Source organism: Oryx dammah, unplaced genomic scaffold (assembly GCF_014754425.2).
Source record: "Oryx dammah isolate SB20612 unplaced genomic scaffold, SCBI_Odam_1.1 HiC_scaffold_19, whole genome shotgun sequence".
Classification (NCBI taxonomy): domain Eukaryota; kingdom Metazoa; phylum Chordata; class Mammalia; order Artiodactyla; family Bovidae; genus Oryx; species Oryx dammah.
Genome location: NW_024070203.1, coordinates 3,656,420 through 3,673,854, shown reverse-complemented (window position 1 = coordinate 3,673,854; position 17,435 = coordinate 3,656,420). Strand labels below are relative to the sequence as shown.

General features: G+C 37.6%; 1 protein-coding gene across 5 annotated transcripts in view; it reads left to right on the top strand.

Annotated features, from left to right (window-relative positions):
• FAM135A (family with sequence similarity 135 member A) overlaps positions 1 to 17,435 on the top strand; it is a 153,326-nt gene that overhangs the window by 125,023 nt on the left and 10,868 nt on the right. For all 5 annotated transcript variants that reach the window (XM_040261411.1, XM_040261409.1, XM_040261407.1 and 2 more), the window contains 5 exons: positions 2,553 to 2,719; positions 5,068 to 5,159; positions 5,650 to 5,747; positions 8,643 to 8,794; positions 10,623 to 10,733. In XM_040261411.1, coding sequence (XP_040117345.1) covers positions 2,553 to 2,719; positions 5,068 to 5,159; positions 5,650 to 5,747; positions 8,643 to 8,794; positions 10,623 to 10,733 — 620 coding nt within the window. The remainder of the gene's footprint in view (positions 1 to 2,552; positions 2,720 to 5,067; positions 5,160 to 5,649; positions 5,748 to 8,642; positions 8,795 to 10,622; positions 10,734 to 17,435) is intronic.

The window sequence follows — 17,435 nt, the reverse complement described above, 5'->3', positions numbered from 1 at the left end:
TTTATAAGGACATCTAGCAATTAAGGACCATATTAGATAATTACTAGAAACTTCGACAGCCTACCAGACTCAGATTGCCTCAGCTAAGTCAGTGGTTCCAGAATTGAGATTTAATGGTCCAGTTAAAAAAAAAATCCAGAAAAGTTTGAAGATGGCATAGATTTACTAGTATGGCACAGTTGTCTACTACCTTACTCCAGATGGAATTGTAATCCCTAGAGTAAAATGTCTAGGTTTGTCTACTGTAGTTTTTTAAGTTCTCAGATTATTCTGATATGTGCATATAAGTGAGATCCATGGCGCCTACAGCTAGTGAACCCACTGAGATGAGAATTTATTGTTATTCAGTCACTCAGCCATGTCCAACTCTTTGTGACCCCACAGACTACACCACGCCAGGTTTCCCTGGCCTTCGTGATCTCCCAGAGTTTGCTCAAACTCATGTCCATTGAGTTGGTGATGCCATCCAACCATCTCGTCCTCTGTCGTCCCCTTCTCTCGCCTTCAATCTTTCCCAGCTTCAGGTTATTTTCCAGTGAGTTGGCTCTTCGCATCAGGTGGCCTCAGTATCAGAGCTTCAGCTTCAACATTAGTCCTCCAAGGAATATTCAGCGTTGATTTCCTTTAGGATTGATTGATTTCACCTCTTGGAAGGGACTCTCAAGAATCTTCTCCAGCACTACAGTTGGAAAGCATCAATTCTTCAGTGCTCAGCCTTCTTTATGGTCCAATTCTCACAGCCATATATGACTTTACAGACCTTAGTCGGCAAAGTGATGTCTTTGCTTCTTAATATTGCTGTCTAGATTTGTCATAGTTTTTCTTCCAAGGAGCAAGCATCTTTTAATTTCATGGCTACAGTCACCATCTGCAGTGATTTTGGAGCCCCCTCAAAATAAAGTCTGTCACTGTTTTCATTGTTTCCCCGTCTGTTTGCCTTGAAGTGATGGGACTGGATGCCATGATCTTAGTTTTTTGAATGTTGAGTTTTAAGCCAGTTTTTTCACTCTCTTTCGCCTTCATCAAGAGGCTTTTTAGTTCCTCTTCACTTTCTGCTGTAAGGGTGATGTCATCTGCATATCTGAGGATATGGATATTTTCCTGGCAATCTTAATTCCAGCTTGTCCTTCATCCAGCCCGGCATTTTGCATGTTGTACTCGGCATAGAAGCTAAATAAGCAGGGTGACAATATATAGCCTTGACATACTCCATTCCCAGTTTTGAACCAGGTGAGAAGAGCCTATTGAAGAATTATAATGTGCTAGGAGGGGGCTTCCCTGGTAGCTCAGCAGTGAAGAATCCACCTACCAATGCAGGAGACACAGGTTCAATCCTCGGGTCCAGAAGATCCCCTGGAGAAGGAAATGGCAAACCACTCCAGTATTCCCTGAGAAATCTCATGGACAGAGGAGCCTGGCCCACTATAGTCCATGGGTTTACAAAGAACTGGACACAGAGTGACTAAACAAGGACAGATGTGCTAGGAAGTTGAAGGTTGTTCCACCTCCTGGTAGCTCAGTCTCTTTCTGAATCAAACATGAAAGCAATATTCTTCACCCAGTGTGTCCCCCTCAGTTTAGTGTTCAGCAGCTTACTTGAGTTTTACTTTCATCAGCCCAAATGATATAATATTAAAATAGTTCATAATTTTTCATGTTCTCAATCCCCAAGTTGAATAGATATGTTTGTGCCAATTTTATTTAATCATATCCCCCCTTAGTTCTATTCCTTCTTACTGATATTTTTAGAGAAAAATACAAATAACTTAATCTACTAAATATAATATCTGCTGTTCTCACCAGTACACTGTGTAGAATAGTGCCTTTTTTCCCATTTATGTAAGATTAAAAAGGAGCAAGGGACTTCCCAGGTAGCTCAGCTGGTAAAGAATTTGCCCACAGTGCAGGAGACCCTGGTTCAAAACTTGGGTCGGGAAGTTCCCCTGGAGGAGGGCATGGCAACCCACTCCACTATTCTTGCCTGGAAAGTCCTCATGGACAGAGGAGTCTGGCACGCTACAATCCATAGGGTTGCAAAGAGTCGGACATGACTGAGTGACTAAGCACATATAGCACAAAAAGGAGCAAGGAGGGTAAGATTTGGTCACAGGATCAGCATCAGACTGTTACTCTTTCTGGTACTTCTCCCAGCTTTTCTATGCATACAATATAAAGTTCTGTAAAAAGCATAACTCCATTCCTAATATTTTCTAGTGGATTTCAAATTTAAAAGAATATTTTTAAGTGATGCCAGGGTGTAATTACTCATTGTATTTGATCAGAGTATGTACTAAAAAACAGGGATGGAACTCAGGTCTCCTGCACTGCAGGTAGATTCTTTATCAGCTGAGCCACCAGGGAAGCCCTAGTAAAGAAGATCACTGTGTAATTTCTAAATCATTTAGATGATCCCACATATTTCAGTATTTTAAAATCAAGTATTTCTGGGTTTCCTTTTCTGTAGTTCTCTAAATTCAGCAGATTATCTTTTTGGTTCTAAAAACTGAATGTAATTCTTAGTAAAGAATATCTTTTATAACATTTTGCTTTAGCTTCCTTCAGGCAAAAGATGAATTGAAGCAACTTAAACTCCCCGGGTTCATGTACAGCGATGTTCCTCTGCTGGCATCTTCAGTCCCTTATTTTTGTGTGGAGGAGGAGGAGGAGGACCATTGTGAAAACGGAGTGCATCTCATTGTCTGTGTGCACGGCCTAGACGGTGTGTAACATCTGTGGATATAACCCGTACCAACTCAATATCTTCTTTTTCTAGTAGATCTCGTTTGGTTCTGTTTAATCATTGACCTGAAGAAAGATTTCTAAATTGCTGATAATAATTATTATCTTAAATACATTCTAAAACAGAGGTATGTTTAATATTTCTGAGTATAATATTAGATTTTTTTAAAGCAAATTTTCCTTGGAATTGATATCTACATGCCGACATTTTGCTTATATTAACTTGGGGTTTTTCTGTCTGCTCTCTTACTGTTATTTTCATTAGCTGTCACTCATGGCAATCATTTTGTCTCCCTTTGGTTGTCTTTCTGCTTCTGTCTAGCTTGGTGCTTTAAACTTTATGGATAAGAAAAATCAATACCTAAGAATAAAAGATTCACTGATTAATTAGGGTATAATTTAAATTCTTAATACCTGTTTTTACTTGCTCTAATTTTAAGACAGCTATTTTGGTTATTCAGCAGCCTGTTTTTCTTGGTTAGGAACTGCATTAGAAGATACCAGATATCTCTAGACTAGCAGAGTCAAGTCAAGTGAAGTCGCTCAGTTGTATCCGACTCTTTGTGACCCCATGGACTGTAGCCTGCCAGGCTCCTCTGTCCATGGGATTTTCCAGGCAAGAATACTGGAGTGGGCTGTGTTATAATGTGATTCTGTAATAGCAAAGTAACAAAAGATTTTATGGATTATAAAAATGCTAAAGTGAAGTCTCCCAGTCGTGTCCGATTCTTTGCGACTCCACAGGCTCCATAGACTTATGCCAGGCTCCTCTGTCCGTGGGATTTTCCAGGCCAGAATACTGGAGTGGGTTGCCATTTCCTTCTCCAGGGGATCTTCCCAACACAGGGATCCAACTCCATTCTCCCTCACTGCAGGCAGACTCTTTACTGTCTGAGCCACCACAGGTCTAAACTAGTAAATTCTCATTAAATTGGATATTTTTAATTAAAAAAAAAAAAACTGCAACCCAAGAAATAAAATGCCTCAAATACTAACCTCTTTCCTTCCCCTAATAAAACTTTCAAAGAATTATCCTCCAGGAAAAGTTTCTTGGCTTAATAGAATCTCTGATATAGTCCTCTTTGAAATTTCTAAGAAACACTATCCCATGTTACAGAAATTGGTCCAGAATAATAGGAAAAAAGATGGAATCGAGCCTATTTTATTCCTTGAAGTTAACCTAACCTTGTTATTAAATCTGAAAAAGATGTAACAATGACACTCCAAAAAAAAGTGGAGTAATCTAACATAAATATACTTAATAAGACTCTAGTAACATTGTTAATTCGTTAATTGATTAAATGTCTCCCAAAACCCTCCAGCAAATGAATCAATATATTAAAGTGGCCACAGCAAATAGAATTTAATTTCCAGAATGCAAAGATAGGTAAATATAAAGAAACTTATTAATAAAATATACTATATTAGTAAATCAAGTAATATAAAATTCAATATTCATTTCCAGTTATGACAAGTAAGCATCAAACTTTAAACCTTAAATAGCACTAGTCTAATTCATTAATGTAATTAAACATATATAGTTACAGCTCATGGAAAACATATACCTAGTAGTGAGATGCTAGAGACATTTCTTTTAAAAATCAGGAATAAAACAGTTAATTCTGTCTGTTCATGACATAGCTAAAAAGAGGGATAAAGTAAAAATTCAGCAATTGATAATATGTATATATTCCTGAGTAAGCCAAAAGAATTAACTGAAAAGCCACTAAACTAATTTTTAAAGGTACTAATTATTTATATTTATGTATTATATATATACTAATTATTTATATTTATGTATGATAGCTATTATAAATATTTTATATTTATATCTATCTTTTAAGTTAGTAATTAAACTACTTTAGATTATTTAAATGGATTTTTATTTCTGTTTGTCTGACCTAGTACTGCCAAAGAAAAAGTCAACAGATTAAATCGAAAATGCACTCAAGTTTGGTTAAACGCTCATGGGGAGAGTGATGGTGACGAGTTGGTCAGTTGGTCACTCACAGCCGTCATTGCCAGTGGTCAGCACAGCATGTGCTGACCGTGGGACAGACACAGGGGCAGCCGGAGTGGGCTTAAGGGGTTGACAGCATCGTACATCCAGACCTCTGAAGACACAGGCTGTTGGCAGACATTGTCTGCTGATGGTGATCAGCCGTGACGTGAAGACAGTGGGTTCTGGTGCACAGGGCCTTGTCTCTTCACAGCTGACTTAGGCCCTCCTCTTATCCTCAGAATGGTTAGCAACCTGTGAGGATGTGTGCTGCATCTTTTGCTTTATCTTGTCCTTTAGACAGAATTTTCGTTTTCTTCATTTTCTAGGTAACAGTGCAGATCTCCGATTAGTAAAAACTTACATTGAACTTGGGCTGCCGGGGGAAAGAATTGATTTTCTTATGTCTGAAAGAAATCAGGTACAGTATGGCTGTGTTTTCAGTGAAAGCATACATGTTTCTACCAGTTTCTACCTAAATATTGCTTACTGCAAAGTGTCTGTAGTAGTAGAAGTAATTTTTCTGATTTCTATAAAATTTAACATTCATGCATATCTTAAGGAATTTGAAATGATTTATAACTCAGTTTTTGAGCTCTTTACATATGCAAAATTTCTAGTATTTCATATTTCTATGCAAATAGTTCATTAAATAATTAAACCATTTAAAATAACCTTATGTTCAGTTCTGTTAGTGGGCTAAACAGTCTAAACAAAGTATTAATGAGAGAACTGAGCCTTTTTTCCTGGAAATTGACTGCTTGTTCATTTTAGTATAATGAATATTATATTCACTAACTTCTCTTAAAAAAAAACTGGTCTTTAACCATATTTTCAGTACCCAAATTAAAGGTAATGTTTGTATTCAGTTTTTCCTGTGTGTATAATGTGTATGTTTACCTTTTGTTTAGAATGATACTTTTGCTGATTTTGATAGCATGACTGATCGCCTTCTGGATGAGATAATACAATATATTCAGATATATAGTCTAACAGTCTCAAAAATAAGGTAACTTTTCTAATTTATGTAACTTACTTTTATGTCTTTATGAATTATAGAAAAATTACACAGATAGTCTGGAAATTTTTTGTCCTATTCTAAAATATAGTAGACAGCAATTCAAATTAATATAAAGAGAAAAAAATTAAAAGATTTTAGGGAAATAACTACATATTGTATAGTTCTGTTTATGTGAATTGGCCAGAATTGGCAGCATTATAGAGAGAGAAGTAGATCAGTAATTACTTAGGACTGAGGGAGAAGGAGATGGGGGCCGATGATAAGTAAAGAATATAGGGTTTCCTTTAAAGGTGGTGGAATGTTCTAAAATTTTTTATAGTGATGCTGCACTACTCTGTAAATACACTAAAAACCATTGAATTGTACACTTTCAGTGGGTGAATTGTATGGTATATGAATTATATCTCAATAAACCTGCTTCCAGAAAGAAAAGTTGTAGGGAGATATATGTAAAGAAATGAAACTGTAAGAATACTTTCAGTGTCATGACTATACTTTGAGAGTACCCAAGCAAGAGATGATGATGAAACCAGTATGTCTCATTCTTTAATCACATGTTAAAGTAGAAGTGAGAGAGAGAAAAGTGATTGTTTCTTCTATTCCAGTAAGAAATAAAGAAAAAACTAATCTTCTTGACTCAAAAGAATAGAATAAGCTGATGGTTGTCATATCCCAGGTAGGTCAGAGGAGGAGGCTAGCTCTTTATACTATAGGCCTTTGTTCAGTCCATTTGCAGTTAGTATAGAGGAGGGACAAAGAGCAGAGAGAAGCAGGTTTTTATCTGAAGTCATTTTTAAAAAATGTTTCTGTTAGAATATGTTGGGAATTGTGAGTATGTTGTTGGAGGTGGGGGAGAAGAGATTTTTTCTAATTATTTTTGTCATTTATGGATTTTCATTTGTTTGCTAAATTTTCTGTAGTCATCTTGTATTCCTTTTATTAATTTGTTATTTTATGATGCGAAAGTAAGTCTGTTGTTTCAGTTTTTTTAATTCATCCACAAGAGTATGCCTCTTTTAGATTAGATTGTTAGTTATAGTGAGCCATAAAATCCAGAAGCTTGATCTAGCTGATTGACAACCGTTTGATATCAGACTTGCCTTCCCAGCTTCAGGAAATTTGTCAGCTCCTCCCTAGTCGTTGTCTACAACCCGTTGCTGAGACAGCTCTCAGGCTCTCTTCTTTCACTGTTAATTGTTCCCAGGGATTCATGTACTGTCAATTGTAAAATAATGGGAAGCAGAAAAGGCTGTTTTGATATAAGCTATTCCTTAGTAAAGATGAAATCCTCTGTATTAGTTATAATTTTGGTATAACCTTATACTTAAGTAGGAAAATGCCTGTATATTTCATGTGTCTTGAAATGCATTCAGTCAAAGAACTCCCTCAATGTGGAGTGTGGACCAAAAATAAGAGAAATGGAGATGTAATGTCTCCTAAATCATCCTCACAGATACAATTTCATTATTTTGTTTTAAATCATGACTTCAGTTCAGTTCAGTCGCTCAGTCGTGTCCGACTCTTTGCGACCCCATGAATTGCAGCAGGCCAGGCCTCCCTGTCCCTCACCAACTCCTGGAGTCCACCCAAACTCATGTCCATTGAGTCAGTGATGCCATCCAACCATCTCATCCTCTGTCGTCCCCTTCTCCTACCCTCAGTCTTTCCCAGCATCAGGGTCTTTTCAAATGAGTCAGCTCTTCGCACCAGGTGGCCAAAGTATTGGAGTTTCAGCTTCAGCATCAGTCCTTCCAGTGAACACCCAGGACTGATCTCCTTTAGAATGGACTGGTTGGATCTTCTTGCAGTCCAAGGGACTCTCAAAAGTCTTCTCTAACATCACAGTTAAAAAGCATCAATTCTTCTGCACTCAGGTTTCTTTATAGTCCAACTCTCACATCCATACATGACCAATGGAAAAACCATAGCCTTGACCAGACAGACCTTTGTTGACAAAGTAACGTCTCTGCTTTTTAATATGCTGTCTAGGTTGGTCATAACTTTTCTTCCAAGGAGTAAGCGTCTTTTAATTTCATGGCTGCAGCCACCATCTGCAGTGATTTTGGAGCCCCCCCCAAAAATAAAGTCTGACACTGTTTCCACTGTTTTCCCATCTATTTCCCATGAAGTGATGGGACCGGATTCCATGATCTTAGTGTTCTGAATGTTGAGCTTTAAGCCAACTTTTCCACTCTCCTCTTTCATTTTCATCTAGAGGCTCTTTAGTTCTTCACTTTCTGCCATAAGGGTGGTGTCATCTGCCTATCTGAGGTTATTGATATTTCTCCTGGCAATCTTGATTCCAGCTTGTGCTTCCTCCAGCCCAGCATTTCTCATGATGTACTCTGCATATAAGTTAAATAAACAGGGTGACGATTACAGCCTTCACGTACTCCTTTTCCTATTTGGAACCAGTCTGTTGTTCCATGTCCAGTTCTAACTGTTGCTTCCTGACCTGCACATAGGTTTCTCAAGAGGCAGGTCAGGTGGTCTGGTATTCCCATCTCTTTCAGAATTTTTCAGTTTATTGTAATTGCTGTGTATACTTAAAAAGGAAAATTTATCATGTCAATGTATTATTACTCTTTAAACGTATTTCTAAGCAGTTGCAAACTAGGCGTAAAAATTTTCTGGTAAGTAATATCTTTTTTCTATAGATTAAATATTCAAACTATATAATCATAGGAATTTTCTGCTACATTCTCACATTTTTTTTCCTGTAAAATGTAGTTACATCATTTCAGAGTATCAAATCATAGTTTTAAAACGTATTAGAAAATTTTATATTCTTAGTATTTCACATCTTTGTATAGTGATAGCAGCTTTGACTTTTGTTTTTAAAACTAATGCTATGGGAGAAATGTCATTTTTTTTCTCTTATAGCTTTATTGGACATTCGTTGGGCAATTTAATAATCCGTTCAGTGCTTACAAGACCACGGTTTAAATATTACCTCAGCAGGCTTCATACCTTTCTTTCACTTTCTGGACCTCACCTTGGTACACTCTACAATAGCAGTGCTCTTGTTAATACAGGTAAGAACTATTATTCTTCAGTATAAAAAATATGGCCTGGGGAGATTTAAATCCAAATTTAATATTTTCTGGTGTTTATTTTAGAGCCAATTTGTCACATACTTAGAATTTCATAAAACAAAAGATGCAGCTATTTTTCTATTTTATCATGCATAAGAAATAAGCTGATAAAACTCATTTCAGAAAATGACATTCTATTGAGATATTTGTCAAGCCACAGGAGCATTTTTTTCGCTTGTTTTCATTACACATTTATTTTCAGTAAATGTTAGTATTATAAACAGATTATTCTGTTATTCTATTAGTTGAACAGATAACAAATATCTATAATTAACATATTATAAAGTTATAAAATATTTTATATAGAATGTTAAGTCTGATTTTAACTTGATAACAGTAAAGGAATATTATGAGAAAATAAATTCTAAACTTTTTAAAATAAAAATAAAGACCTCAATTTTAATTAGAATAAATATTCTCATTAAGAAAGATCTTGTACTTGATTTACACTTATTTGGCTTTGTTTTTCCCTTAGAATTTTTAAATGGCTTTTCTAGTATAGTCAATTGATTCTCATTGAAAGAATATATTAGGTTTCATCCTGACTTTCTTTCATCAAGCCTTGAGACTCTTATTTCTGTTTTCTCCTCTACTTCTTTCATTGACAAATAAACCACAACATTTTCATTTGAATCTCATTTTGAAGGGTGGTTTTCAAAATCTGGCTTGCTCTAGATTTTTACAGTTTCAAAAGAGGACAAGAGAAAAAAAATGAAACATATAAATAATATAAAGTAGAATCCAGCATGAATAAGATGCAGTAATTTAAATTTATTTCCTTTAAATTTATTCCTTCACTAAACTTTTCCCCAGATAGGATTGTAGTTAGCAGCTTTAATCAATTAAAAGGTTTTTTCCTCTTTTCCTTGTTCACCTCAGTAATGTTAGAATCAACAAAAGTACAAATGAATAGTCTGTAGTCTTAAAAACCAGCTCCAGGGTGATTGAGGTTTTACTTGAGGGGAAGATGCACTTAAATACAGGAAATTGGACTTCCGTGATGGTCTGGTGGTTAAGAGTCTGCCTGCCAATGCAGGGCACACCTGTTCGATCCCTGGTCCAGGAAGATCCCACATGCCACCGAGCAACTAAACCCATGTGCCACAGCTACTGAGCCCATGCTATATTGCCTGCATGCCTCAACGAAAAGTACCCCTCACCAGCCGCAGCGATAGAGAGCCCGTTCACAGCAACGAAGACCCAAAACAGCCAAAAATAAATAAATAGATAAATATTTTAAAATAAATACAGGAAACTGATAATATAAAGAAATACAATTAAATATGAAAATTTAATTATAATCAGTGTTATTAGAAAACATCATCTAATTGCTGATCCCAGGACTGAGCTGTGGTTGCTGTAAAGCCTCAGTGCTCAGGCATGTGGCACTACGACTGTGTTTGAAGTTTTAACCCCCTTCACTTCATCTTAATTTGAACGAGTATATCTAAAGGTGTAATATCCCCAAATTTGTTCTACAGAGACCATTACCTGTTTAATTACTAAATGAGATAGAAATAGCAAGCCTTCTGTCAACCATTAAAGCCTTCTGTCAACCATTAACCCATTGTTAACCTCAGTGTATTTGTTTGTTTATTATTAGAAAACGGAAATATTTTGCAAATACATTTTTTATTCACCAACAAAATGCTAATTCAAGGAATATCATTTTAAAGTGAAATATGTATATTAAAATTAACCTTGTTATATGGTACTAATTTTCCAGTTTATAACTCTCAAATATCTCATACCATTAATAACTTTCTAGGTCTGTGGTTTATGCAGAAATGGAAAAAATCAGGTTCTCTTTTACAATTGACATGTCGTGATCATTCAGACCCTCGCCAAACTTTCTTATACAAGCTTAGTAATAAAGCAGGTAAGTATATAGTAACAGTTTTAAAAATATGCACTTGAAAACCTGTTGTAAAATAAACCTTTAGCAAATAAGTTAACATGTGTTTCTGGTGATTAAAAAACTATCAGTTGGTTGTAATTTCTTAATGAAATCAACTCACAAAAGCAAACAATTGATAGCATGATTTAATTTTTTATATGATTGTATTTATTTCTTGTGCATTGCACAGCTAGTCTGAGATTATCCTAAAAATTTTAGCATTTATAATTCATACCATGAGTTAGTTTTTGAACTAGGTTCATGTGCTTCTAGGTGCCCCCAACCCCAATCTTCAGCCCTTGTTTTAAACTGCCACATATTTTTTTACTTTATTATTATAAGTATTTCTGGAAAATGTGAGAAACTGATGGCTGCCCACTCCAGTATTCTCGGGTCTTCCCCAGTGGCTCAGATGGTAAAGAATCTGCCTGCAATGCATGAGACCTGGGTTTGATCCCTGGGTCAGGTAGATCCCCTGGAGAAGGGAATGGCAACTCATTCCAGTATTCTTGCCTGGAGTATTCCATGGATAGAGGCTACAGTCTATGGGGTCACAAAGAGTCAGACACGAATACGCAACTAACACTTTCACTTTCAAACTATTAGTAGTTATTCCTTCTACAAATTCTGGCCACTGGATGAATCTGGTTAGTCATCTCATTAAGTGAAAGAAAGTGAAAGTCGCTCAGTTGTATCAACTCTTTGTGATCCCATGGACTATACAGTCCATGGAATTCTTCAGGCCAGAATACTGGAGTGGGTAGCCTTTTCCTTCTCCAGGGAATCTTCCCAACCCAGGGATTGAACTCAGGTCTGCCACATTGCAAGTGGATTCTTTACCAGCTGAGCCATAAGGGAAGCCCAAGAGGATCTTCCTAACCCAGGAATCAAACCAGGGTCTCCTGCATTGCAGGCAGATTCTTTACCAACTGAGCTATCAGGGGGCATTAACTAGTTATTAAATATGTTCCCTATCTTGCATGAATATTCTAAACTTTTACTCCCAGAAGTCCCCAGCTGGTCTCTCCCCATCCAGTCTCACTCTCTCTAAGTGACCTCACCTCTGACCTTTCGTCTCTCCCTGGCTTATCCTCGTACTCGTTTGTTCCCGGCACGCTCTTTCCACTGTGTCCTTTGAAATCTCCACTTGCGGAGAACAGACTGCATTCGTCTGTGTCTTCTGCACAGACCGTGATCTCTGCTTCCTGCAGAAAGTTCCCCAGCCCGCAGTCCCCAGCTCCCTGCTCCCCCTGGTGACCAAGCAGAGGAGTGGCGCACTTTTTTGCTGAAAGGCTGGACAGTACACATTTTGGCTTGTAGTCCGTGGGGTCTCAGCTGCAATGACTCAACATAGCATTGTAGCACAAAAACAGCTATACCCAACACATGAGCTGATGAACGTGGCTGCGTTTCAAACAAATTTTGTTTATGAGAAAAGTAAAAAGGCAGCAGTCGAGATCACACAGGCCACGCTGCACCTTTGTTGTAGAAGCAACTGGACTTCTGATTTCTTGTTACTGAGGCCCACCTGGAGGGGGAGCACGTCCTCTTGCTCTCCATCCCAGCACAGCAGTTATTCCTCCACCGTCACATGAAACTGCTTCCTGTGAGGCTTATCCCACCCAGGCTCCGCTGCCTTCTTAAGTTATGATGACCTCCTGCCTGGTCCCTCCTTGCATGGTCGTTGAGAACTTTGATAAGAGTTCATTGACAAATATTTACTGCACAGTTATGCTTTAGGAAAATATATTTTCGGGATCTTAATATGCTTAATCCTGGCATCAATTTGGTAATTCCACAAGCAGCTCTTTAAATGGTTTTATCAAGCGTTAAAGAGCCTTTCTCAACTCTAGTAACGTTCCATTCCACTCCACTGTGAAACCACACGTGGCTACACTCTACCCTGAAATTTCAACCAGTTTTTCATTCTGTCACTGTAATATCCTGTCTTCTTTGAACACACTCTTCCTTTGCTGTAGTCACGTCATACATGTTTGTGCTTCCCACGTTCCCTGCTTTTTCTACCACCGTTCCTCCCTGTGACTGCACATCTTTGCAGAACTAATAGTCTTCATTCTCTGAAATTATACTCCACACCATCACCTATCCAGAGCTTTCCTTGATGCCTTGTCTGATTTAATGTTCCTTCCCTGGTGGCTCACATGGTGAAGAATCGGTCGGCAATGCAGGAGACCCAGGTTCAATCCCTGGATTAGGAAAATCCCCTGGAGAAGGGAATGGCAACCCATTCCAGGATTCTTGCTTTGAGAATTCCATGGACAGAGGAGCTTGGTGGCCTAAAGTCTATGGAGTCGCAGAGAGTCACGCACAACTAGTACCCAGTATATACCTTCATATCCTGAGTCTTCTGTCTCTGGACAGCCCTCATTCCAGTCCTCATTTACCTGCTAGATGTTTGTGCTTACATTTCAAACTAAATGTGTCTGAAATTGAACATGTTTTCTTCTGCTGCTTCCTCTTCTTTCAACCTTTTCTAAATGGTACTTGTCCTCTGGATGACTTGGTGTGAAACATCTCAGTGTCATCTGTGGTGGATCCTACTTCTTTGTGTTTACCGCATCCCGAGTTCTGAGTGTCATCTGTGAGCTGCTCTAATGTTATATATGTACCGCTTTTATTACACTCATTATAGCTTATCTCATGTCAGTCATCTTTATGTCTCTTGGCCTTTTTTCCCTGAGTAGGATCTGTCATGACAACCCTTTCCCACCCCCACCCCCCACATGTGCCCTCTATACTACTTACAGTACCCTCAAGAACCACTTAGCATAGTTCTTCCCAGTAGGTGTTTGCTACAAAGCCATTAAATCAGTGATCTTTTCAATGTTATGTTCAGTATCCAAAAGCAGGTCAAATGTTGTATGGTAAGCTGAAAATCAAACCCATGTTTCTTAAGTAAATTAAACTAGTAAACTTAAGCCCTAGCCTTTTAAATCTATGTTTCATCTTCATCCCTATCACCATGACCTCCTCCTGCCCTTGAAACATCTAATATGAACACCAGGCAGATTTAGTCATTGAATATAGCCCACTTCATTTGAGTCTTGTTTTATCCTTTTCAGGATTCTGCCTTAAATATTGTTATGAATATGAGGAAGATAATTGGAAATGGTTATTTCATGTGTTATTGGTTATTAGAATCCGTGAAAGAAAGATTCTTTTTTTGGTGAAGTTTTATGATTTTGTTTCTAAGGGTACAAAGTAATGAGTTATTCACAGTATACAGAAACACATGCTTGATTCACAAAATCACAAGATATTCTTACAAGATCACATAGTTCTCATGTGGAAAAACTTAGACTGACTAGAACCATTGTGTGTACCTATGGAGTTTGTCCTACTGCTGCTGACAAGGTTTGTTGTTCAGTCACTAAGCCGTGTCTGACTCTTTGCGACCCCATGGACTGCAGCATGCCAGGCTCCTCTGTCCTCCACTGTCTCCTCAGGTGTTTGCTCAAATTCATGTCCATTGAGACAGTTGTTCTCTCTACCCATCTCATCCTCTCCTGCCCACTTCTCCTTTGATCTTTCCTAGCATCAGAGTCTTTTCCAATGAGTTGGCTCAGGTGGCCGAAATATTGGAACTTTAGCTTCAGCATCAGTCCTTCTAGTGAATATTCAGGGTTGCTTGACTGGTTTGATCTCCTTGCTGTCCAAGGGACTCTCAAGAATTTTCTCCAGCACCGCAGTTCGAAAGTATCAATTCTTTGGCACTCAGCCTTCTTTATGGTCCAGCTCTCACATCAGTACATGACTACTGGAAAAACCATAGCTTTAACTGTATGGACCTTTATTGGCAAAGGGATGTCTCTGCTTTTTAATACACTGTCTAAGTTTGTCATAGTTTTCCTTCCAAGGAGCAAGAGTCTTTTAATTTCATGGCTGCAGTCACCATCCACAATGATTTTTGAGCCCAAGAAAATAAAATCTGTCACTGCTTCTGCTTTTTCCCCTTCTATTTGTCATGAAGTGATGGAACAGGATAGGAAATATATGAAAGGCAAAACTGAATGTAAATGTTCCCTGGGGTCTGTGTGTTTATACTGCATTTTACAAAGTAACATGTAATCAGCAATAGTCATAATAGCAGGGCTTCCCCTGTGGCTCAGCAGTAAAAAATCTGGCTACAGTGCAGGAGATGCGAGTACAATCCCTGTGTTGGGAAGATCCCCTCAAGAAGAAAATGGCAACCCACTCTAGTGTTTTTGCCTGAGAAATCCCATAGATAGAAGAGCCTCATGGCCTCGGTCCATGGGGTCGCAAAAGAGTCGGACACAACTTAGCGAAAACAAGAACAATAATAGCAACATAAGAAAAACACGAGAGAGAGTATAACTGTAAAATTTTACTATAAACATGCTGTAACCTATGGCATTCCCCTCTGAAAAGATATTTACATTACTTTATAATTATTTGTAGATCTGAATAGATCTTTTGCACTTGAATTCTTTTCTAAGAATTAGTTATAATTTTGCTTACAAGTTACTGATTTATTATTTGCCTTATAATGTGTGGCAGGACTTTCATCTCCCCTCTGGTTGTACCAGCACTGTTTAGGAGCCAAACTTTGAAAGCACACGTAGATTCTAATTTTAGCAGAAACACTGACAAGTTTACTTAATCTAAATAACACTCAGTTTTTCCAGTGGTACAATGGGAATAATACTGTTGTTCTCACAAGACTGTTAAAGGTTAAACAAGATAATTCATGTAAAACAATCAGCATTCTGAATAATACAAAACTCAGTAAATATTAATTAGTAAAAACACCTCTACATTAAGAGGTGCCTGAACTAAAATAGTATTATGGATTGATAAATCTGTTTGGGGAGTTTTTTTTAGCAGAACTGTCAATATTGCTAGCTATAAAATTATTCAAATGACTTATTAAAGTGCTAGCATGTCATACCTGTGAATGTGTTTAACTTTGTGATGTAGGAGCCCCGTTGTCCCCTTTTCAGCTGAGACACAGACACGAGAAGCAGCCTAGCACCTGCCGCTGCACACCACCCAGTACCAGCCCGCATGGCCAGAGCAGGCATGCTAAGCCAGGAATGTGTGCTTTCAAGAGTTTGAGAAGGTTTTTCTAATTTTAGTTTTAAATATCAACAAATATTCATTAATTGATTTTAACTTATAATATTGTCATAGGAGCTGGAGCAAGTCTCTCCGAGCTATTCCCCCCCCTTTTTTTTGATCATCTCAATGAAATATGAGTAGTCAATTCCTAGGAAACCTCTACACCTGTATATGTACATATAATTCTCTTTTCACAAGATAGAAATAGATGGGTTCACGTCAGAAACTTTAAGTAAATATTAATAAAACAGGAAAACATAGAGCAGCATTTACTTAACTGATTTACTTAGCCAGTATGCCATTCTCAGGTATTTTTAAACAGGAGCCCTGGTGATAACTGTTCTGTTATACTTTACTTTGCTAAAGCTAAATACAAAGTCTCAGATGCCTTGCTCCGATTATTGCTTCTGTTTCTTCTGAATGGCCAGTTTCCTGTTCTTTTGAGAAAGCCTAAAATCACCTGTCTAAAGCAAAATCAGACTCCTACCCTCTTCCCTTTTTTATTTAAGCAAGGCCTCCCCCATGGGTCTTCATTTTGAAACAGTCTTTTTTATCTCTGCAACATATCATTGGGTAATAACTTTCCTTAATCAAAAGCTAGAACTAGAGCAATGTGGAAGGTAAACTGTAGATTAGGTGACAGTGGTATTGAATGGTCAGGATCACAGAGAAAGAAGGGTCGGGGTGCTCCCAGCATTCCATGATGAGGCCTCAAAAACAGCCAGAGAACAAACTATCCATTGTGAGAATTTCAGAAACAAGATATCCCTATTTTAAGATCTTCCTAAATACATCTGCTTAGACTCTCTTTACCAGCTGTTGAATTCTGACAAATAAAATGTAACAATTAAAGAAGTCTCTTGCAGTACCACTTTGGCACAAAACAATTTTTTCTTACAGCAGATTACAGAGACGTTTAATAATAGGTATGATTTGATTTGTAATTAACATTTGTATTTTGTTTCTGAAAGTATAGGAAAGCATCAGTATCAACTCACTTTTTAAGAAGCGAATTCTTTCAAATGTGTTTAAAATAAATGAGTAAAAATAAGAACAGTTTAATATTGTGTAGAATATGTCCCTTTAGAAAGCATAGGATTTCTCAACCTCTAAGCACTTTGGATATTCTGGGCAGAATGTTCTTTGTTGTCAGTCTGTCCTGTGCATTGTAGGACGTTTAGCAGCATCCCTGGTCTCTGCCCAATAAACAGTGCACACACACCTTAGCCCCTCATGTCCTAGCCCCTGCTTGTGAGAAACAGCATTGTCTCTGGACACTACTAAATGTTCCCTGAGGTGCAAAACCACCAGTTCAAAACAGCTGTTTTTGTCAATTCCAGAAAATAAACAGAGATGAGTCAATATGAATTGCTTTGTGCATGAGTGCTAAGTCGCTTCAATTGTATCTGCCTATGACCCTATGGACTATAGCCCACCAGGCTCCTCTATCCATGGGATTCTCCAGTGAATTGCTTTAAAGCTCATTAAATTTTTCAGGAAAAACAAATGAGCAGTTAAAAGTATCAGGAAGACTAAAATAATGAAGATGAAATTTACTATTACAATGTTCATTCATACATAAGT